We start from the raw sequence: 25,083 nt of genomic DNA on the forward strand, positions 1-25,083 counted from the left end.
AGAAATCCCTTAGAAATTCAGTTTCCCAAAGAACAACTCTGCCCTCAGAGGACAGAAGAAACTCTGGCATGTGTCAACACAGTGATTTTTCACCCAGTGGAGAAAAAGCCAACTCTGGGGCACCTTCTGTGGGCAGGCTGGTGGGCAGCTGGGATGTTGCCGTCCTCCTGGTGGTGGTCAAGACCTTGAACTGCGTGGTTGTCGTGTGTAAGGTTGTGGTGGTTTGAGAGGAAGTTTCCATAGGCTCTGTGTTCTCACACATCTTCTCTTTAGACTAGTAAGGGACACAGAAGAGAAAGCAAATTGAGCGATCACGCATATATTTTCTAAAAATTACATCAAAGAAGTTGGGCTGTAAAGCATGAAAGTTCATGAAAAAGAGGGGCAATGTATTGTTTTGCACCAGACAGTATTTATATGTTGTGTTCATTTACAAAGTTTATAAAATAGGAGAGAGACAGAAAAAAGTGGATGTAACACAGTAGGTCCCTCTTTAGATATTTAGATTTTATCACTTTTGACTGTTAACTTTCATGGTACCTTAAATTCCGTATTAATGTGTTTATAAAAGACATTACATTGTGCTTATGTCAGAAAGAATAGTTAAAATTAGAAGAAAAACATGTGCATATCGATAAGGTTTAAAAAGCAGTTGGGTATGTGAAGAAAGACGACATTGTCCCACACAATGCTAAATCCTAAATGTGTGCTAACTGCCCCAGGTTAGTTTGCTTTCTCAGAATTAATCTGCCACAGGTCAAATGGATGTTTTAAATATACAAAACCACACGTGTAAAGGATTGAAAAGCACTCATTTAAACACTTGGCCTACTTTTCCCCCCAGCAGGGCTATCCTGAAGATACCAGGAAAAGGTACATCTCCTACTCTATTTATAGCCTATAAAAATAAATCCTATAATCCTCACTACGAACAATCTCCAGCACATAAACCTTTGCAGTTTAGAAGCTGCTATTCCAACCCACCTCTTTGTGCTTTAAAGGACTCTTCTCTCTCTGGTAGGTCTCGATTAGAAAAGAACTGATCTGCACATGGGTGGTACTGATTCCACATTTGGAATAAATATGTTCTTTAAACTCTCTTGTCCTTAGTGAAGTCCTAGGCACATTTTCAGTGAATATTGAAGAGTTCCTGAGCCAGTTTCCTTTTTATTAATTGCATACAATTAAAGTTTGTTCTCCACTTCAAATCCCACCATCTTCTGAGCTCACTGAAGATCCCAAACTGCAGTCTCTGCATTTTCTCAACTCCAAAGATCTAATGATCACCTCTTGGACACCACTTTATTTGGCATCACTACTTCCTGGATCTTATCTTCAATGAGAGATGTTTAAGTCTGAAATCACAAACTCCATTATCCTATCTCAGTCTTTCATGTACAAGGTCATGCTCATGCAAATGTTTCTTATTCTTGGACTACTTAGAAAACCCAAACAAAATGATCTTCTTTGTTTAAGTCTCTTTTGTTGTATCACTCCATCATTTTTCAATAGCTTCAAGCACCTTGCCCTATTGTTCTTTAGAAAATCTCCCAAAATGTATACCTGAAGAGATCTGCCTTTTCTATGTCGTCAAAGCCAGGCACAACTGAAAACTAATTCCATCCCTCCTGCCCAGGGAGCCCCATTCTGCATCCCCAGTTAAGCTATCCACACTGCCTGAGGATACTGGTCTGTTTTACTAATGACTCACCTTGACCATTAGTATCAATTTCTCCACTCTGCACTCTGTTTAAAACTACAATCCCATAACAATTCTCCCAGTTCAACCCCTAGGCTCCACATTTATTTCTTCAATAAAAGGGCATCTGCAAGAATTATTTATTTTCAATTTTATTTATTCATTGATTATTGGTGCATGATGATTATACACGAGAGGAATTCACTATAACATATTTACACGTGCACACATTATAACAAAAGGGAGGTACTCAGTCAGAATTCTTTAAATTTCTTTAAAACTTGGCATACTTGCTACAATTGGAACTGACCTGTTCTTTCATTCTGTAGTAATGGATGGAAGCAATCTCTTATAGTGATTATTTTTTCCTCTGCTTTGGTCCAACTGAGCTCAATTTCTTAGGTACTGGGATCTTGCCCATGCATTCTCTTTAATATTTGTCCAACTCTGTGTTGACTTGTTACCATTAACACTTAAACATACTCAAATGTGTGTGAATTTATCTTACAAACAGTCCTTGGTCTCCTCCATAATGCATCCGATCTCATGTTATCCTACTTTTCCTTCCATTCACACTGACACTTCCAGACAGACTGGTATGTCCTTATCTTCTCAGACTCCCATATTTCCCACTTAGGATAATCTTGTTCTTACTATTCAACTCAGTTGAAATTCTTATACCAAAGTGTCTACAGATCTTCTTGGTAAATTTGCTGTGGAATACTATCAATATCTCATCAGCATTTAGCATAGACATCCACTCTTGGTTTCTGTGTTCTATGTGGTCATCAATTTTTGGATACCTAACAATTCTTTCTGTGTTTCATTTCTATGGTTTTCATGTTGGGGATTCCTGTGGATCTTTCTTGACCTGTCATTTTATTTTATGCATTCTCACTAGCCATCTCCTCCACCCCCATGATTCTAATTAACATCTTTATTTGATTATTCACAAATCTATATCTCAATCTCCACTTTGCTCTCTTGGACTTCAGGCTCAAATATTCATCTATTGACTGGACATCTGCATGTGGACATCACAGACATCTCAAGCTCTAGAAGTTTAGAATGGAATGTGCCATATACAATTCCCCCCTTGTGTTTCTATTCTTGGTGAACAATACTATCAATTGTGGATGCAGTTTACTTATGTCAGTAAAGGCAGATTAAGACTATAAATGGGTCTCCTGTTATAAAACAAAACAACTAGATTTTGGATAAAACCTGAATTTTAAAGTAGCATGAGAATTTGCAGGAAGTAAGAAAACTCTCCAGTGGTGTTTTCTCATTGTCTCCCCCTCCTTTCCCAAAATAAAACAAAAGAAGAGCTGTGTGTTATAGGGAGAATAGAAACAGTATACATAATTGAAGTAAAAAAACAGGATTCTACCTATGGAAAAATAGCCAAAGTCAATATCACTGTATCTGTGCATCAGCAGCAGATAATGGGGGTGGGTGAAATAAAGCTAAATGTTTCCTTATATGAAGGCAGGACCTATGGTATTCCCAAAACCCTCATGATTTGATCATCAAATCTTTGTTGGTGGAAACCATCACCTATTTAGGTACTAGAGATTCCCATGGAATAAGATCTAATCTGTACTATCATTAAAGGAGATGAAATAAGAAAAACAGAAAAAAAGGAATAAAAAAAGAAATACAGAAAAAAAGGAACAGTCCAATAGTCAGAAAATAATAAACAATGAACATTTAGACCACCAAAACTTCAGATATTGAGACCATTCAATATGGAATATATAAAAATTATATATGGAATATTTACAGGATTGAAAGGTAAAATTTAAAAGCAAACTGGCAGCATGAGACTATAAAAATGGCTTCACCAATTAAATAAAGTGTCAAAAGAAGTGAAAAATAAATTTGTTAAAATTACTTCCTCAATGAATACTTAAATAGAAGATTAAACAAGATGGGGGGAGAATTAATAACCGAACAAATACAGCTGAAGAATTTCCCTGTTGGCCTCACACTTAGCAATTCCTCTTTTAGGAATATTAGGAAAAGTTCTGTACATTTGAATCAGGAGACATAATTAAGACATTTTTATAATGGCAAAAATCTGGAAACTATGTCCCTAAACAAAAGAGGAAGTGAGAAAAATATGATTGCATTAAAAGTAAAATCCAGGAAGGCAGAGTTTGGTGTTTTTTTATTTGTTTGTTCGTTTGTTTTGTTTTCAATTGTCTTACTATTATATCTCAGTACCTTAAAAAGTACCTGGGAAAACATAAGCACACAAAAGTTACCTTTTGAGGAAATGATTGGTTTGTTCATACCATAGAATACGTAGGTAAAAAAGTAAATAAATGACCACCACTGGAACTAAGATGGGTAAGTGTACAAAAACAAATTTTCTAAGTGATAACAAATTACCAGAATAGTTTTACTTATTTTTATTAGAGGAAAAACAGAGATATGATAAAGTGGGAGTCGATAGTCACCTTCTTAGTCACTGATAATTCTGAAATTGTGAACTGCTGTCACAGGTATTCATTTTCTTATGCTTCAGAGTTATAAAAATGTCTAAAAAATTTTTAAGGATATAAAAAGAAGGAAAATGTAAAAAAAAAAAACCTTTTAGTTCTCATTTCCATTCAAACAAAATCTACTGATTCTTCTCCACCATCCAACCATGGCCTCCGCCTTCCTACCCACTGAATGCAGATCACCAACATCTCTGGCCTGGGTGATAGTGGCACCCAGTGTATTGGCCTCTTGTCTCACAATCCTCAGGGTGGTTCTTCTGAAAAAAATCATTTCGATATTGTTCCTTGATTGATACTCTTCTGATAGCTTTCCCTTGCCTTTAGGAGAGCACATGATCTCATCTTTCGCCCTGTCTCTTCTTCACTTCAAGTCACCCTTCAGGTTTCCCCCAAAACATCACCTTTGCATGCAACCCTTCCTTTATCCTAATTAACAAGACCATGCACTTGTAGGTCCTCTGTCTTTGCCTGCATTATTCTCTAAGTGCAAGTTAGATACCCAGGTGACCATCATGGTCTATCTATGCTGCTGGACATACTCCTCACACTTAATCAGTGCTTAGAACCCTGCAGCATAGTTCTCCAGGTGGTCTTGGACTGACCCAGTTCTCTACCCTTTCTCACTTACAGTTCTCAGGGATAATTGCAGAATGTGCTGGGAATGCAACAACTTGAGATAAGTGAGGGACTGGCCCAAAGAACCATAGCTCTGTTCTGGTTCTTTCCCTCAAAGAGGATGTCCTTAAACACTTTAGTTCAGTAATTCTAGTTATTCCAGGGTATGAAACCTGCTTTCATGGGTCCCTCAAATGTGATGCAAGTAGGGCATTTACAGATGCCCTGGGCAGTTTTCTTGAGCCCTGGGAAATTGACTTGCAATGAATCCTAGGCTTCTCTCATTTCTTGATGCCGATCTCTGAGCAATACCTTCATGTCATTTGTTGTGTGGGGGTCTTCTGTCTCATTGAACTCAAATAAATTGATAACAAAAGCACAGTGACCCTGCTTCAAAAACTTTCATTTTAGTGCTCATTAGACTTACTGAATCAATTGATCTCAGAGTATGAGAAAGGAACTTTAACCCTAGTTTTACACATGGAAAATGAACTGTAAATTGGTGAAATTATTTTCTTTATCTGTAAAGAAAGGATAGGATTGTTTACCATAAAGCTTGTAATGCTGATCACTTAATTACAGAATAAAAAGGAAACAATGAATATCACAGAATGCACTAGAGAGTTTGAGACCCTTGGGAGGAGAAAGGAATTTTTAAATTTAGTTTCATTTGTTAGCAAAGTCCACAGAGAGTGGTGATTTTTCTCTAAATACATTTGGAAGACTTAGAAAATGATGGATTTTTCTTTATCCCATATGGTTCCTAGTGGGACCACACTGAAGTAAGAAATTAAAATATCTGAATTACATTCAGAATCTTTACACAAATACAGATCTTCATTTTGAACATTTGTAATTGCATTAACTGATTACAAGACTGAAACAATAACCTGAAAACACAACCGCAGCTTCATTAATGTATTTTCTTTCAAACTTGTGTTGTTAGCTAAGTGAAATAAGATGCAAGAATTCACATATCACTGTAAATCCCCAAATGAATGTCAAAAAGTTAATTAAAACTTGGTTGACAACACTATACTTAAAGATCAAGCATGTTCTTAAAGATGTGTTTTTCAAGATCTTTATGAGACATCTCCCCAAAATGAATTTTAAGAAAAATTTCTAGTAACCATGGATTTCCTAAGTTTTTAAACTTGTACTTTGACCTGATTTGTTTTATTGAATGAGAAAACTTACGTAGTTTTTAATAATTTTTATTTAAAATTCATGCTCTAAAACTTAATAAGGAAGGAAGAAATACTTTGTTTTTATGAATCTTATAGGACTCTGAAATGCTAATGCAAATGAGATTCATTAGAAAACTTTTAAACAGGTCAAAATTACTTCTGTACAATTGTGTTCTATACAATTACTTGAATCAATGCATTGCATTTTCATCTCTATCGTGTTTACCTTGGAGTTAATGTTAACCATTTCCTATGTTAGCTATGTTATACTATTTCTTCTTATGGAACACCAATTTGTTGTAATCAGTCTTTTCTTTCATACCATTGGTTTTGTTATTTGAACTAAAAAGAGGAACGATGGTTTCCTTGATGCTAGAAAAGCAACAAGTATTTAGGAGAACTGCCCTTTGCTCATACAGATTCAAATCGGGGCTCTACTATTTCCTAGACAGGTGTCTAATTCTCTTTCTCTAAGCAATCACACTCTAACCCCTCTCCATTCTATCCCTTCAACTCTTCCTCTTCTCTTCTTGGTAATATGAGGATAATAATAAGACTGCCTACTTCATACAATGGATATGAGAATAAATAAATATATATATATATCAGTTTAATATTATATATGCTTATGTATATAATTAATCCAATGTCTGTACATATTGGGGGTTTAGTACCTGGCTCTTTTGATTAGATGCCACTATCATTAAGTTGTAACCACAATACAATGGTTTGGTCCCAGGAATCTCCTCATGATAAAGCACACATGTACCTCTTCAGGGCATCCACTGTCCACCCAGTCCTGCCGATGGCGATCAAATCCACTGGAACATCTTCAAAGATCACAGCGTAGTTTCGAAAGGGAAGGATGGTGTCCAGGATAAGGAACAGAAATGAAAAGAAAAAGGTTGGTAAGTAGTTAATTCTCAAATTTTCAGTTGAGCATAATATCATCTTTTTTTTCTGCAGAATTGGTAACTGGGAAGCAGTGAAACATCCAGTGTTACTGACTTCTTTCTCCTCAGTTGTCAAACTATTAGGGTCACACATGACAAGACACTGCACTGCTGAGGCTGACTATGCTGCATAGAATGCTTAGATACTTGCCTCAGAGGAAAGACCAACTCTACAAAGTTTCCTTTTCCACCTATTTTTTTTTCTTATCAACAAAACAAATGAACACAAGTTTTTTTTTTTTTTTTGTTTTGTTTTTTTGGTTTTTTTTGCAGGTGATATTTTTGTGAAGATATTTTTCTTATTTACTTATTTATTTTTTTGCGGTGCTGGGGATTGAACCCAGGGCCTTGTGCTTGCGAGGCAGGCACTCCACCAACTGAGCCATACCCCCAGCCCTCTTCTTATTTATTTAATATCTGTTGTTATGGTTTGGATGTGAGGTGTCCTCCAAAAGCTCATGTGTGAGACAATGTAAGAAGGTTCAGAGAAGAAATGATTGGGATAGGAAAGTCAACCTAATCAGTGAATTAATCACCTGATGAGATTAATTGAGTGACAACCAAAGGCAGGTGGGGTGTGGCTGGAGGAGGTGGGACATTAGGGGTATATATTTGTATTTGGCAAGTGGAGACCTCTCTCTCTGCTTTCTGATCATCATGTGAACTGCTTCCCTCCTCCCTTCTGCCTTGATGTTCTGCCTCTCCTCAAGTCTTGAAGAAAGGAGCCAGCTGTCTATGGACTGACACTCTGAAACTGTGAGCCCCTAAATAAACTTTTCCTCCTTTACAGTTATTCTGGTTGGTCTTTTAGTCACAGTAGTGAGAAAGCTGACAGAAACACCCATCAATCCACAATCTCTTTCTCTATTGTGCAGTAAAGGGTTAATGAGCAGTCTGGGGCTTTCAAACAGCTCTGGAAGATAACCTCTAAACCCTGGAATATCCTGCCTGATAAGAGTGGGTTATACAAGATAGCTTGTGCTGATAATATGATTTATTATGAATGTCTGGTTTTATTCACCTAGAGTCCTGGGCTATGCAGTATCAGTTTGACCTCTGGGGAAGTTAGAGACTGAGAGATAAGTAAGGTTAGGTCTAGAGTGTTCCATCCCTGCATGAATGATCCTCACTAAGAACCCTGACACCAGGACTTGGGTGGGCTTCCTTGGTTGGCAATATCTGTGTTGAAACGCATTGTTGGTGGGAGAACGAGGTGTCTGTTTGATTTTGCTGAGGGAACTGGAAGCTTTGCCTGGTCTTTCCTGGATTCTGACCTTTGTGTCTTTTTCCTTTGTTCATTTTAATCCATCTTCTTTTCCTGTACTAAATGGCAAATTTGAGCATAATAACTTTTGGGAATTCTGAGAGTCCTTCTAGTGAACCCAAGTCTGCTCTTGGGGATGTCCAGCAACACTGTAGATTAGGTCATGCCACAAAGGTCTAATTTATCAAGCAACTGTCAGTAAGACTTTGTTCCTATTCTTTTCCTTGACAGAAATAATGTTATATCTTCTGTATGGATCCTGATATGGCCCATTTTCAAAATCCAGAAATTATAATCCAGGGCACGTTCTGATAATGCTTCATAATTGCTGTGATCACATCATACTTTAACTTTTCTACTTTATATATCTCATGTACTTCTGTCTTAATCACCAAATTTGAGAACATTTTAAAGTTAGGGTCAGTGTCTTATACTGACCACATCTAGTATATCAGATCCATGATATCTTTTTCATATTAGAAATTCAAAACAGCTTTCACTAGTCTATTGACAATTTTTAAAATCTAAATGTGTGTGTGTGTGTGTGTGTGTACATATACACATGTACACATATATGAACCTATTTTAATACAATAGGTGTTTATTTTTCAAAATAAATGGAATCATTCAATATTTGTTGTATATTTCTTATAGTGCTTACAGTTTTACTTTGCAAACTTCTTTTTTTTTTCACTTGTTTTGCAGTAAGTCTACATAATAGCTCTTTCTAAGAATCCCAGCCAGAGATTATGTACCATGAAAGAGCATAATTTAATTCAAGTGGAATGTGAAAACAACCATACTGTCAACAAAAAAGGCCATATCTATCATTCTCTCCAGACATGATTCACTGAAGCTCAGCTATTTTATGCCTACCATCTGTGTTCAACAAGCTTAAGTATGGAATAAACATCCGTGTGTGATTTGGCATCCTAACTCTGAGAATCCCCAGTTGACTGTGGCCATCCCTGGTTACCCAATGAGATTCTGATGTGTGGCATCTATTTAATTCCAAATCAGTTAGATGACTATTCTCTCTTCCTTTTTTCCTTTCAAGTCTGTTTAAATATTGAAGAATGTACTGACATTCTCTTTTGGATGATGCTGAGTATATCAATTTTCTACAAAAATAGTTTTGGGGAGCCACTTGGTCATAAGTAATTAAATGGAACAGATAATTTTTAAAATGTAGTTTGTTTTACATTTTGTATTTCAGATGTATCCAAAACCAGTGCGATATGTTAGCCTTTATCTTATATTAACAAGAGAGTACCAGATCTTAAATTTGTATGTTATCTGAAATTTTACCTTAGAAAACTTAGTTGCTTAAAGTGTTAAATTAATCCAAGGGAAAAGTACAGAAACATCGCGGTTTCCTTGATTTATTAAATAATTCCCCAGTATACTGTGTGAAATTGAGTTCTGCTGAAAATATGTGAGTTGATTAGGTAATTAATTAATTAATTCACAATTAATTGCTTACTCACTTATCTGTAGTTTACTAATGGTGAGGGAGAAAGAATTGAGAATGCCAAAACAAGTAATATTTGACTTGAAAAGCGTATACTTTTTTTTTTTAACCAGTTTACAGTGCTTTTTAAAAAAATAATAAAACTGTACCCTGCTTTTTCAGCACAATTTTATAACCCAGTAATCCAAATAGCATCCCAAAGCAATTATAAGAAAAAGTGTGTGTGTATGTAAGAGAAAGTGATAAATCACTTTTAAAAAGCCACTTTCATGTTATTTCTGGATTCTAAGTAAATCAGAAATCATCTTTAGGAACACTTTCCAGTCTCTATGAACTACTTTTTTTTTTTTAAACACAGTGATATTATCCATAATAAAATCCTCAGTATATTGATTTCCCAGTATTTCCAACAGTGATTCATAAGAGTCTCCTACAATGGAATTTCCCATGGTGCCTGTTGAAATTCATGGGTCTAACTGCCCTAGATTCTCCAGCAGTGGAGAATCATCCCAGGCCATTCTTACCACACTGAAATCTGAAAACTGCTGGTTTCCTGTAGAATATGAGCAGGCCCTTGCCATTCATAAAATCCAGCCCCCACAACCCATTCACATGCTTCTATGTTCCCATAATAGCACTTTGCTTGTCCTTCCCTGAACACATGGGGTTCCCTAATGACACCACAATTTGAACATGCTGTTTCATAGGTCTGGGATTCCCAAGTAGTAAATGCAATTCAACACAAACATAATCTCCCAGAAACATCTCTTCTCCTCTTACCCAGAAGAGTCAGCAACCCTTTCTCAAAGCCCCCACAAAGCCAAGTGTAATTATACTACCATTGACTGCTTTCAAGTTTATCTTACGAGACTTTGGAGAGCATGTGGTTAGAAGTAAGGATTTTAAGTCAGAATTTTATCTCTGTACAAAAAGAGTGTGTGATCCCAGGCAAGCCAATTTTCCTTTCTTTTAAAAAAACATTTATTTTATTGCATCATGACAAACTAGAATTGCATATATTTATATAGTATGAAGCAATATTACAGTATATGTATTCAATGTAGCATGATTAAATTAAACTAATTAACATAGCCATCCTATCAGAAACTTTGTTTTTGGGTGTGGTGAGACTATGTAAAATTCACTCACTCTCATCGATTTTGAAACATACAATATGCAATTATTAACTATAGTCATCATCCTGTGTAAAACATTTCAAAATAGTTTTTCCTCATAATTGGAACTTTGTTGACCTTAAATTTTGTTTTCCTTTCTAAGCCTGTTTCCTCATCTGTAAAACGAGTGGGGGAGATTAGATGAGGATTAAAAGTGGAGCGTCAGGTACATGATAAAGGTTCAGAAGCTGTTTTAACACCTAAGTAAGATCTTTGTAGCAGGCATGTAGCAAAGTTGATGACTATAGAAAAATTAGTAAGTAACATTTTCACTATACAGATAAGATTTAGGAACATTTTAGGAATTTATTTCATGTACAATATTAATGTGAAGTGTGTTTTATAATATAAAGTTCCTATCATCATATTGGGACTCAGTATCAGAATCTTAATGAGAGAAAATCTAAGTTGCCATTATATTTCTGTCAAATTTTTATTCAATATTTGTAAGCAGATAGAAACTGTGGCTTTGTAAATATTCCTTAAATTTTTATTTTTAAAAGGTCTGATTGCCTAAATACAACAAGTTCCCAATTTTTTTTCCAATATATTTTCTTCCTACCATTATCTAATTCCAATAGAAATTGATAGAGGGTTATACTTCAAAATAACACTACACTCAATTTTCATGAGGTGCTCATGTCAAAACACCAGGAATATGTGTTAAATGAACCTTATTAAACAATGCCACCTAGAAAACAAACAAACAAAAATTCTCCTTGCTTGCAGCCCTATCATCTCAAGACATAAAAGAATAAATTGCATCACATTTCTTACTTATCTCAGTTTGGTAGAAAGTTTCAAATATAGGACTACTTCTTTGGCAAGAATAATATATAATATTATATATTATAATATCTGGATGAAGGAAATAAACAGACTATATATGTAAACAATGATAAGAATTAAAATAAAATGCATGTCTTACTGAACAATTGAATGTGTCATTTCAACAGTAAGATGAAACATTTATAAAAGGGAACTGAAGAAGAATTAAGGAAGGAAACGTCACAGAATCTTAAGACCCCATCAGGAAGTAGTTTCTAGATCAGGGCTCAGCAATTTTTCTGTCAGGGACCAGAGAGTAAATACTTTAGGCTTTTCAGGCTATCTACTTTTTGTTCCAACCAATCACCTCTGCCATTTTTTGCTTAGAAGTTGACCCAGGTAGATGCATAAACAGATGGGTGAGGTTGTGGGTCAATAAAATTTTAAACAGTAAGTGGGTCATATCTGATCCACTTTCTGTAGTTTGTTAACATCTGTTCTAAATTATTATGTAAAAATAAATTTCCATAAAATCCTGAAAATTTTAGGATGTGCTATCATAATGGAAAGATCAATTGTACATTTAGGAAAGTTTCTTGCCACAAGTTTTACCCCAAAAGGGGTAAAAATGGTCCTCTGGAATCAAAGAAATGGGAAGATGTTATAAAAAGAAGGAAAATGATGAGCAGCAATTTTAACTAGACATATTTTCTCAGAAGATAAAGTAGGTAATAGGTTCTAGGATGCTGCAAGATGAGAAAATCATTTTCTTTTCAAATATTGAAAAAAATGATAATTTGAAAAATAGGTCATAAAATTTAAAATGTTGGTTATAATCATCATTATTCTCAATGAAAAATCATATTTAATTTTCTTTCTGAGGTGTGTCTCTTTTTCCTAGTTGGCCTTAAGCATGGCAGGAATAATTTCACCTCTAAAAGTATTTTTCCTAAAAACGAACCAACTTGAGGTTAAAATTTTTCAGAATATTCATGTCTAAAGTACTCATTACTTAATACTCTGGGAATGATTGATGAATTTATCAGTAATCAATTGTATAGACACTATTGCAGGATACAATGATAAAATTGTACAACATTATAACATTTGAGAATGTGGAATAAGCTTTTTTAGATAAAAGCTCTTGATGCTAATTGCAGTTCAAAATCATGATCCAACATCAATAAGAATAATCAGCAGAATGCAGGGACTTTTCCCTCAAGATGAGTTTCAGATGGAATCAGATGGGACCGAATCATCTTATTTCTGACATCCATATTTGTGGCAACATATAATGGCTGAATCTTTTTTCTAGATGTCTATTATCTACAGTAACCTTAACATGTGTTTACAAAACAACAACATCGTTGACTTTTATCCTTCGAATTCTGCAATGTCCTTTAAAAAATTCACATCTTATTTCTCTCTCCAAATGATTAATTAAAAAAAAATCTTTTCTTTGGGGTTGTGGCTCAGTTATAAGGCACTTGCCTAGCACATGTGAGACACTGGGTTTGATCCTCAGCATAAAATAAATAAATAAATAAATAAAGTTATTTTAAAAAAGGAAACTTTTCAGTTTATCTTTCATCAGTAAAAATTTTAACAAGGAAATGATTTTCGCAAATGGCTTTTCGTGCTAGAGTTCTTTTGTTCTATGAATGTGACCTCCTGATGGCTAGACTCTTTTTAGAGAGTGTAGGGTAAGAAGGAATTAATGCTGGGATTGAAGCAACAACATTTAGGCTTTTCTGGAAAGAGGCCAATCCTTTCAGAAATCATTCTGATTAAAAGCCACTGCTGATGTTGGCAAAGTAATCCTGGATTGTGCATTTTCAGTGCTTTAATGGAATGAAGAACATATAAAAGTAGACTGAAATCTGTGTTCAAATTGCAGTGCATAAAAACAAAGTCAATTATACACTGGGACTCCACTAATCCCAGATTAGAGCAAAGTAATTGGTAGGAGCTTAGACCTGCTAACTTTTAGCATGTTTTAATCAAGGAAATGGTAATTCTGTATAGATTATTAAATACTTCAGTATTTGTTTTATGCCTACATTTAAAAAGTACATTAAGATACTACCAAAAAGGGGAAGAGAGTGAAGTACTCCCTACTTCAGAAATAATTAAGAGCTATTTGACTTAAAGGACTTGGACTAAACTCACTTTCAGTCTGATTTTTAAAGTAAATTCCAATTTGTATCTTTGCTCCCCCTTTAATTTATAAGTACTACTGGTACCTATGAAAATATGCTGGCAGAGCAATTTTAAATTATGCAAATTTGGCTACATATTGAAACAAACAATCCTTCATGATGAGCCTTGTATCTTCAATTTCACCACTGTAAGCCCCTCACTTGGAAAGGGACCTTGTTTTGTTGCTCTAATCAGTGGAGGTAGAAATTATGAACTTTGACTTCCTCAATAACTCAGTTTTGTGCTGTTTCAACTTCATCAGGTAGAGGGGAGTGCATCAGAAATACAAAGTATGGGGTTTCAGAAATCTTCAATTCTATTTTAAATGGTTTATTCCAGTATGGAGCCTTGTGAACTCTTTAGAAGTAAAACACAGTAATAAATATATTTAATATAAAGTGTACATGCATCAAACTATATTTTCATATATGTATTGAGCCTAAATATTTGTTGCAGTGCTTTTTAAATAATTTCTCATTCTTTTACTTAAGATTCATATGAGGCACAGATATATCCTCTATTCCACTTGATTTTCTTTAAAAAAAAAAATGCTGGTTGTAAACCACTAGCTAATTTAAAAAATATACATTTTTAGCAGTAGATGGACACAATATCTTCATTGTATTTATTTATTTTTTTAAATGTGGTGCTGAGAATCAAACCCTGTGCCTCACATATGCTAGGCCACAACCCCAGCCCACCACTGGGTAATTGATGATCATGACACTTCTAACGTGCAATCCTCAGTTTGTCCAATAAACAATTTAGATTTTAAATCATACTTGTGCTTTACAGAGCATTGTCTAGATTTTTAAATAACACATTTTAATAAAAATAGAGAAATACAGAAACAAACTAAAGCAGGCATATTTCATGCTAAGATATTGTTAGTTTTATTTTCTACCTAATCTTTATTTAATGCATATTTACGTTTGCCTGTATATTCAACAAATTGGAATCATAAAATTCCAAAGTAATAGCTTGTTTTTCCACAGTTAATGTAATATTCTGGGCATTTTTCTTATCCATAAATATCCCTTAAGAGGTAATTGTTAATAATAATGTACACTCTGCTATATGGTTTTATAAAAATTTATTCTAACTACATCTGAGATACCCATGTCATTTTAATCCTTAAAAAAATCCTTATAAAATATATCAATATCTCTTTTGAATTTAGCTTAAAAATGATATATAATGTTTGCTTGTATCCATTGATTTTCCTCATTTTATTTGATTGGACTTTTTTAAAAAATAGATTTATATTAATCTAAGGTGTAAATATATCTTTTGTCATTTTTCTTTAATTCTAGATATGAGTTTTTTTCTTGGTCATACAGCAGTAGGTATTATTACATAGTGAAGATTTTCAACCCGCTCTTTTAAAACTAATTTCTTTGTGTTTTGCTGAGAAAGGCCTCTACTTTAGTATTAAATATTTGTCAGATTTTCTCCCACTTGGTTCACTATTTAATTCTTTATTTCTCTAAAGTCTTTAGAATTTATTTTGGTATATGGCTGGAAGTAAAAACTATATTTAAAAATACATTCTTCTTTCAAATCCGTAAACTGGAGTCCCAGGATTATTTATTAAATAATGCCTAGCAGTTTTAAAGTCTTCCATCATTGAACTTAGTTTTAATTTTTTTCTAGAGTAGTCTCACTTATTTATTCTTCTCTGGGATTTTTATAATCAATTTTGATGTTCCAAATAATAATCCCTTTGTGCATTTGATAGAAGCAATGTGAAAATATCTTAATACATTCAAACGTTCCAGCTATTAAAATGCTTCCTTGAGTGTTATAGAAGTGCCTCACCAAATTGTCATTGTTTTCCTTATGTAGGCTGTACACATTATTAAGTTCATTAGTGATGATTTTATCTATTTTTGCTTTTATTAAGGAGGCTTCATCATTGTATCATTGTATTTTCTAAATGGTTGTTTCCGATATAGAAAGCTATTGTTTTGTACAATTATTCTATAACTGGTTCCTTTATTTACAAATAATAGCTTTTATTTCTCCTCTCCAATGGTCAAATCTCTCATTTTATGTTTTCTCCTCTATGCATGAACTAGAATTATAGAATTATGTTACATAATAGTGGTGATCACATTCTTCCTTTATTCCCTGTCTTAATGGGAAGGTTTCTAGGACTTCAATGTTCAATGTATTTTATATTTTGTGGTGAAATGATATTTATATTTATATTTCTTTAAAGTATCCTTATATTCATGGGATAAATGCATATGACCATGTTTTAATTATTTTGACTTTCAGTTGGATTTGATTTAAACTATTAATGTTTGAAAATTCTATACCCATAAATAATACAGGATATCCATGAATAATCTATAGCTAATCTCATTCAGAATGGGACAAATCGATTCCTATGGTGAGAAATAAGACCACATGGTTACTCCCTGTTTCTAATCAGCATTGTACTGTGTTGGTTTGAAGAGGTAAGGCAAATACAGACCCCCCCCCCCCCAGAAAGTGAAGCTTTGGGGGAACAAATCCTTAATTTCTTTTGCCTGTATCTTCCTTATATGAATGTAAAATAAAATGATAAATCAACTTGTAGCAGGATGGCATAGAAAAAACATGGCAACTGCACCAGACCACAAAAGCATTGAAGAGTTGAGACTCATAATAGCCCTTATCACAGACACAAAATGATACTTGTTATAATGTTGGAAAGTTGAAAAGCAAAGGATTTCACTAATACAAGGATGAAGTCAGGAATAGCCCAAATATATCTCTGGGTAAAATGTTTAGATTTAGGGGGGAAAACTTTGAAGAGGGTAAAAATCGGAGGGTGGTAAAAGTTGCAGGTATTCCTCTTTTTAAGACACCAGGACCAGTGTGTACAACCAAATGAGACCAGACATCTATGAAGAGAAGGCAGTCTGATCATCTCTGGGATTTTCAGGAGGGCGCTGGTCACAACTCCAGCTTAAGGATAGAAAATGCATCTAACAGAAGTTTCATAATTAGAGATATGAATACAAAATTTTAGCTTACCAGAGCTATTAACATTTAAAGTCAGACTTGTTATTCCAAGGTTTTGAAGAAAATATTTCCTTTTTCACTGATTATGGCTTTGGCGATGAGATAGTCTGGTCGAAAATGTTTTAATAATGTGGCTCCTTATTTATGAAAGATTTTCAACTTCTTTAGAAATACTGTGACTCTTCAAAGATAAATGACGATTCAAGGCTGAAATTACTGAAAGAAGACTACTACATGCATATGGTACGTTTTATTTTATTTCTTCAAATTATATACACGTGAATAAAATGTTAATTTTTTTTTTTTTTTTTTTTTTTTTTTTTTTTTGTGGTGCTGGGGATTGAACCCAGGGCCTTGTGCTTGCCAGGCAAGCACTCTACCAACTGAGCTACATCCCCAGCCCAACATATTTTTATTTTAGAAAAAGATTATATGTATTGGTATACTATTTGTAAGAATAAAATTAATCAGTTTTGTAGCTTTTACCATATATTATTATAAAGTGAGTATTCTTTTAAAAACACTGCTATTTTTCTACTTAAGTGAATGTACCACTTCTAGAATCCTGTTGCAATAACAACGTAGTAGCACATCCTCAAGAACTTGAAGGAACATCACTTTACATCACATTAGATAAAAGAACCCTACCTTGCCACACTTGACTCTCTTTCCAAGTTCAGGCACTATGAGCAATGGATCTTCTAACCTTGAATTAATAATTAACAGCTTGAGTAACAATTTTCAACCTGCTACTTGCATTAAAAAAAATTGGTCCATTTAATATGACTATCACAAGAACAAGAAAGGGAAAAGCAGATGTTACTGACCCTTGTTTGTGCATGGAATAGTTGACCTGCACTCTGTTCAACAACTGTCGACCATGTAATTCTGCCCCCAACTTTGCAATATTACTCACAATTTCTCCTATTTAACTTTTGCAAAAAACCTTAAGGCTATATTATTTAACAGAAAGAGGAGGAGTTTTAGAATGGCATACATTAAATTGGGGTCTGTTTTGACTCTGCCATCTATTGCAGACTGTGGAAGTTAATATTGGAGATTCAGTTTCTGTAAAATGGAGATTGTCAAATCTATCTTTGCTGGGTATGAATTAAATGAGATTATAAAGATGAAAATTCTCTAGTGATTTTTGACATAGTAGGTACTCAATAAATATAAGCTATTTTATGCTTTTGTACTTTCATTAGCACCTAGCATAGGTCAAAAAGTGCTTGTTGAAGATATGGTCAACTGACCCTTAGGGGAAAATTCACATAGTATCCTCCAAGGCCTCACCAAGAGGTCAGCATCTTTTGCCAAGAGTCAGGGCTGATTAATGAATTCTTTCAGAATCTATAAAATTTCTTGTCAGCATCCAAGTTTGCTATTTTGGTAGGCCAGAAGTAGGAGCTGAATCTTCAGGAAAAGAACAAAGAAACAGAAAATGATTCCTCCCCAGGACCGAGAGTCACTGAAGTAAACACTTGATATCAAAGAAAACTACTGGAAACTGCAGGATTCCATTTTTTCTTAAAAATTCCTGACTTTATACCAAATACTACACTTAAACAGCACCTCTGAATGCATAAGAGTGAACGGAAAAAAGTTGTCACTTTTACTTTGCTGTTGGTTCTTTTCTGTTGTTGTGTGCTTGTGCCTCCATAAAGTGCTATCTTTTGGCTATAAATTTTGATTCCATGGTGCTTAGATTCACAGCTTCTGCTTTTTCAGAGGTGTCTGTCTTGCTTGGGAACATCAACAAGGCATGAATCAATTCACCTGTTCAGCCAAGATTGCAAAGTTGAACTGTGGCAAGGATTGAGAAATCCCTTGGATAAGAAGATGGTCTCACTAAAGAAAGGTCTTCTACCCAATTTATTATTTTCCTATAAGTAAATCTCAGAATTTTACTGGATATGTTCAGATTTACAGAGACTGGGGCAAAGACAGTATTTCAAGTTTCTCTAAGATCTGTAACATTAATTTTTCTTCACTCCTGTTTTGAAACAGAACGAAGAATTATTTGGAAACATCAAAGACCATCACCATTGTCCCCACTTCTTCAGGAAGAGAATCAATAAACTGTGGCAACAAATAAATGCCTCTCTCAGTCCCTGGCCATTGCTTCAGATAACCAAGAGTTTCTAATTGTAGTTGATGTGGGTCCTTTGAAATGATATGCAGTGACTGGGTGAATTAGTAAGGTTAATGGTTTTGAACCAGGAAACAGGCATGAGTCACAGATTTTTTAAGTTCTATCCAGAGTTCAAGATGTAGGTTTGTAGAGAATTTCAAAGGCTGTTCTAGAGGTGAATCCCAACCACAAGCTATCAAATTTTATCTGTTGTATATTTATAGTTCCACTTTTTTTCAAAAACATTTTTACCTGCATTAAAAAAAAGTTTGAGAACTATTTTATTAAATCACTTAAACATTTCTCCCCAGTAATTAATCCAGGCTTGTTATCATAATATTTTACAATGTCATTAAATTTTTCAGACAAGTACTATGAGCTCATTTAAAATACGATAATATAGCATTGACAGGACACTGCAAAAAGGAAGCAAGGTTTTCTTTCTATGTCCCCAAAAGGTGCAACGTAAGGCCATGTAAGGGCAGAAAAAGGTGATTTACTGGATCTTACAATCAACAAATTGTGATTATTCCAAAGAGAAATAAATTGATTTTGGTAGAAATATTTTTCTAAGACTGATAGAACTTGCTGCAATGTTACTAAGGTGGTTCCTTTATTATTTGAAAACTTGGTGTTTGAGAATTTTGAACACACAAATGTGTACAAATATCATATATCATGGTGTGTGTGTGTGTGTGTGTGTGTGTGTAGATGAGATCAATTTGTCTCTTGAATTCTGGGTTGTAATATCAATGCTTTAAAACTAAGATGTATTGGGCCCTGGAATGTAGCTCAGGGGTAGAACACTGGCCCAGTGTGTTCTGGGTTTCATCCCCAGCATCTCAAAAAAAAAAAAAAAATAAATAAATAAATAAATAAATAAATGGCTTTTATAATATAGTTTGGCTTTCTTTTTGAATTTTGGTTAGGCTCTCTTTGTTGTAAATCCCTGAGCTCACCTGGAAGGCTGGAAGGTTTCTAAGATCACCCCAGGCACAGGTCCTTATGTAGCTTACTAACAATGCTTTAGTAAATTCATTTCCCTTTGAGGATCAGTCCCAGTGATAAAACAGTGTGTTTTTCCACATTTCCTAGCTTTATTCTACATTGGCTTTGTCAGGCATATAAAGTATCAAATTACTAAATGCTAATTCTATTAGAGTTTTATGCAGCTCATGTGTACCAATGTTCTATGTCTTATTAAAGACAGCAGAATAGAAGGATTTTAAAAGTTTGGGTGTGAAGCAATTTTCTGCTTCATAAAATGTAGTTAACGTCACCTTATGTTAACAGAAGTATTATTGGCTTTGTAATTTTTCTTCAGTTTTGTTTTCAGTGAAACTGACCTAATATTTCAGAGCACATGCCTTTAATTCACATAGAAAAAAGACTTACAGCAAAACTAAATAAGTGGGTTCCAGAGACTGAGGAAGGAGAATGGCAAGTTCAAAGCCAGTCTCAGCAACTACTTAGTGAGGCCCTAAGCAACTTAGTAAGATTTTGTCTCAGAATTTAAAAGAAGAAAGAGGCTGGGGATGTGGCTCAGTGGTTAAGCACCTCTGGGTTCAATCCCTGGTTAAAAAAAAAAAAAAAAGAAAAAAAAGAAAGAAAACAAACAAAAAAACTCCCCAAAAATGAAATAAGCATATGTTGAATGCCTATATTTATTGACCTGAAACTGCATGCTGTTCATAACACCAATCAACACAATACCTTTAAAGCCCATTTTATTATGCATTTGCAAGCACTGCATATATCAGTTTGACCTGGTTCTTCTTTGCTTTTGATTGTTCTCTTCAGGTAATCCTCATTGAAATTGTTTATCCTAGTATCACTGTTACTTTGTTAAACTTCTTATACCAGAGAACCAATATTATTTTCTGAACTAGTTTGTTATGAACACTATTTAGTTTTTTTTGATTAATCAACCTTTTTTTTTTTTTTTTTTTTTTTTTTTTTAATATGGCCTCTATTTATTTGGCAAACTTCTCCTGTAAAGAGCCAGCTTGTAAATATTCTGGGGGTGTGAGCCATATGGTCTCTGTCACGGAACTCCATTATGGAAAATAAATGCTTAGAAATTCCAGTTCTGCCTTAAATTCTGAAGATACCAAGGCTGTGTAAGCTTAGACTGTGGCAGGACTGGAAGACAATCAAATACTGGAGTGGTATTTGGCAGAATGACCACAAAATTTATGGGGCAAACATTCCATGTTTGAAATAAAAAGAAACGCTGACTGAATGGGACAGTGGGAGGAGCCCAAGGCACACCTGTCCCAGAAAACTGGGACGTGTGTGTTTAGGGGACAGAGCTGATTATTGCACTTCACAAACAACACAACAAATAACATTGATCTTTTTACATGCTTTGTGCTCCATGAGTCTTTTCAGTTAAGTGTTCATGTTTATTTATCTCCTACTATGCACGCCTGCTTGCTCACTTCACTATTTTAAATAATCCAGGCTTACGGTTGTATAATAAAATTTTAAGTGTCTTAAGTATTTTGAGTCTGTTCTTCCAAAATGAAGATCAAAAATTATTCTCTCTTTTCAAAGATCAAGAGCATGGGCCTATGACACAGAGGTAGATTCATGCTCTGGTTTCTGATATATGAGTAGAAAAGGACACAGAATAAGGTGAAATGAGAGGAATTGTCACACACACAATACATTCTTCATACACTTTTGCTGCAAGCCATTGTAATTGATCATTCATAAATCTATTTTTTTCCACTGAAGAAATCTACATGTTAATTTGGTGTGTGGGGGGGTGGGAATACTTGGGATGCAACTCAGGGATGCTTTACCACTGAGCCACATTCCTAGATCTTTTTATTTTTTATTTTGAGACAAGGCTCACTAGATGGTTTGGACCTTGGTAAGTTGCTGAGAATGGTCTTGAACTTGCAATCCTCCTGCCTCAGCCTCTGGAGTCACTAGTATTGCAGGTGTGAACCACTACAACTGCTTCTACATGCTATTTTGATTACTTTGCCCAATCCACGGTTTTTATTTTTGCCTTGAAAATTCTATTTTGTCAATCATACAAGTTGTATGAACATAACTTCGATTATAGTTAAAGGAAACTTTATATGTATCCTTTACAACAAGCCCTTCAAGTAAGTTTTGAACGGAGGTTAGTGTCATTAAACTCACAAAACCCTTTCAGAAGGTCACGGAGGGCCTTCTCCTGTTTTCTGATGGACACCTACTGTCAGGATTGCTTCTCCAACCCATGTCCATACATGGAAATGCTGTGTTCGCTAAAATTTCAACACTTATTTTTTTTCATCTCTCCCACTACCAGTCTATCAAAAACAAAAACAAAAACCAAACAAACAAAAAAGAAAAGAAAAGAAAACAAAACAAAAAACCCTTCAATCCCGGCTCCACCAATTACTAGCTTTGTGACCTTGGGTAAGCATCTCAACCTCTCTGATTCTCATTTATTTATTTTAAACAGGAATATTCATACCTCCTCATGTAGCTACCCAGACAAATAAAATTATAGATTAAATAGACTTCAGTGGATTTAAGATTTTCCACATGATGCCTAACACATAGTAAATACAGAATGGATAGTAACTATTCAAATTATTTTAAGTATCTCAGGTATAAGACATCCCTACCTTTCAATCTATCTTCCTGTCCTTCAATTCAAAACTACTGTGATTTAGCAGCAGAAGGAAATTTGTGAAATGATAAAATAAACCTCTGTCAGTGGTGTGTAATGGAGGGACAGATTAATTCTGATAGGGCATAGGTCAATATAGAGGTATTTTCTGGTGATCAGAAGACATTTATTTTAAGAAAATAAAATCTGTCTATTTTTAGAAGAACCTATCATTAGGAATGGTTACAGTCAAGGTCATGATTCGTGGAGAGAATAGTTGTCCCCTGACTATGAATTGTCATTGAAGGGAAAATTCAAGAGCTGAGGTGACAAAAAAAGTAGCTTTCTAGGGAGAAGAAATGAGTCCTGCCAGTCCAAAATCGATCAGTCTCTTTCTGTAGGATCAAGTGAACATTGGAAAGCAAATCATTACTCAATTAAAAATTCTCATTTTATTTTGAATTATTTTCATCTTCATTTCCCCTGATAAGGTATACTAGGTTGGTCATATTGCCCTACAATTATACAAAAAGATTAAAACAGTTGTACCTACATGCTCTTAGAACTAAAGAAGCAATGGAGTTATATATTCATTGCTAAAATACTGGATTTCTTCCACTTTCCCATGAATGTCAGAATTCCTGAGATAGAATTTTCTTCCAAATTCTCTGTAGGTCTTTCTAATGGGTAAAATTGTTTCTCTGACTCAGGACTTGACAGAAAAGAAACTCTTTAGCATTTAGAAAATATAAAAACCTTAAGTAGTATGTTCCTATCAAGAAATATGAAATGATTATATTTCAACTATCTTGAGAGATAGATTTTAACAGAAAGTGAAAAAACAAGCTATTCCAATGACAATGTAATAATTGTCTTACATAAATATTGAAAGAGATGGCTTGAATATGAACATGCATTTTAAATGTCTTCTTCTATTTTAACATTAGATTTCCAGACAATTAATTACACTATGAATTACTTTCATTAAATATTTTAATTTATCATGTCAACCCTTTCAAAAGAAGGTTGTCAATCTAAGATTCTTCTAATATTTAAAACTCATATCAATTTTTTAACAGATGAACTTTGCTTTTTGTTTTTAAATTTTTATTTCCTTATATTTTAAGGAGTTTATGCTTCCATAATAATTTGTCACCTACTGTTTTTAGATTGAACAAATGCAATTTCATTTTAGGCAATTCCTTTTAATTATTGCAGAGAAACTCATTATTAGTGAAAGAAAATTAAGGAAATAAAATTTAAAAATTAGCATTTTAAATACTCCATATGTATTTGTGAGATTGAATTTGCTGTAGTCTAGCTTGCTGAATTATCATCATATAAAATGTCACTACCACAGTTGGTTAACACATAAACAAAACTAGAATCACTTGAATAATCTTGAAAAAGCTGTTATAATCATATGTGATGCTAAATATTTCTACAGATTCTTTCTCTGGTTTGGAAATGGTGTTGAGATGCACAGTAACTACAGCATCCCCTGAATGAAAATCAGAAACAAATTAGGAGAATGTCTTGAAATTTCAGGTGGAACTTGGTTATCAGAATACTAAGCTCAAGCACCTATTTCTTAAGAATCTGGAGAAAACTCATTTTTATTCCATATTCACATCCCTCCTTGGCCTCTGGCAGTGTCCCAGTGACCATAAGGTGTCAGGGACCAAAGGAGATGTGTACTATATATTTAGGACTGATAATTTGCTACTTTTGAAAATTTAACTTTTGAAATTTTTTTGATGAGTGTCCAAATTGTCCTCATGTACCTTAATATATATTTCCTTTCTTTCTATTAAAAACATTTGTTTCTTTGTTTATTGATTTATTGTTTGAAGGTAAGAACATGCGTGTGGCAAAAATGCAAATGTTATGTGAAATAGAAATATTCCCTATATGCCACTTTCTAATCGTTGGCAGTCTCCCCCAAAAGAAATTGTGCTATTAATCTTGTATGTGTTTTTTCAAAAGAATCTTCTGTACTGGAATATAGTTCAAAATACTTTTAATGTAATGGATTAAAAAATATATCATAGCTCACTGGATTGCCTAATTAACTCATGAAAAAAGAATTAGAAAATTTTGTAGAAGATTTAGAATGCTTAAACGGAGAAAAAATAAGATTATTTTATGTTATATTTGAAGACAATAAACAGAAATATAATAGTTTTTAAAAGTTTTGTAAAGACTGAGAGTGTCTTAGGAAAAAATAAAGTCAAAATCCAATTCACTTTCTATAGCATTATAGATCAAAGTGATGTTGGCTGTATGGAATTTCTGTAAATATCTTAATTTCTTTAGCACTCTGAATGACCACTTTGGTAGACATAGTTTTTTAAAAAGTTCTGAAATAAAATATATTCCATTGATTTTTATCTAACAAAATTCTAAAATTTTCTAATTTATTTATTATATATACTGTTTGTCCAGAAACTTCTTGCTCTTTAAAATACCAAGCTTTTCATTAATAC

At 34.0% G+C, this 25,083-nt stretch overlaps 1 protein-coding gene and 1 non-coding gene across 3 annotated transcripts in view; both read right to left on the bottom strand.

Moving 5' to 3' along the window:
• Positions 1 to 25,083, bottom strand: part of Plxdc2 (plexin domain containing 2) — a 415,814-nt gene that overhangs the window by 60,026 nt on the left and 330,705 nt on the right. For both annotated transcript variants that reach the window (XM_047520000.1, XM_047519999.1), the window contains 2 exons: positions 6,778 to 6,838; positions 124 to 274 (listed from right to left, as the gene is read on the bottom strand). In XM_047520000.1, the coding sequence (XP_047375956.1) occupies positions 124 to 274; positions 6,778 to 6,838 (212 nt within the window). The remainder of the gene's footprint in view (positions 1 to 123; positions 275 to 6,777; positions 6,839 to 25,083) is intronic.
• On the bottom strand, positions 17,176 to 17,249 carry Trnaa-ggc (transfer RNA alanine (anticodon GGC)). The gene has a single exon. It is a non-coding gene; the product is annotated as a tRNA-Ala (tRNA).

This window comes from Sciurus carolinensis, chromosome 12, assembly GCF_902686445.1.
Source record: "Sciurus carolinensis chromosome 12, mSciCar1.2, whole genome shotgun sequence".
Classification (NCBI taxonomy): Eukaryota; Metazoa; Chordata; class Mammalia; order Rodentia; family Sciuridae; genus Sciurus; species Sciurus carolinensis.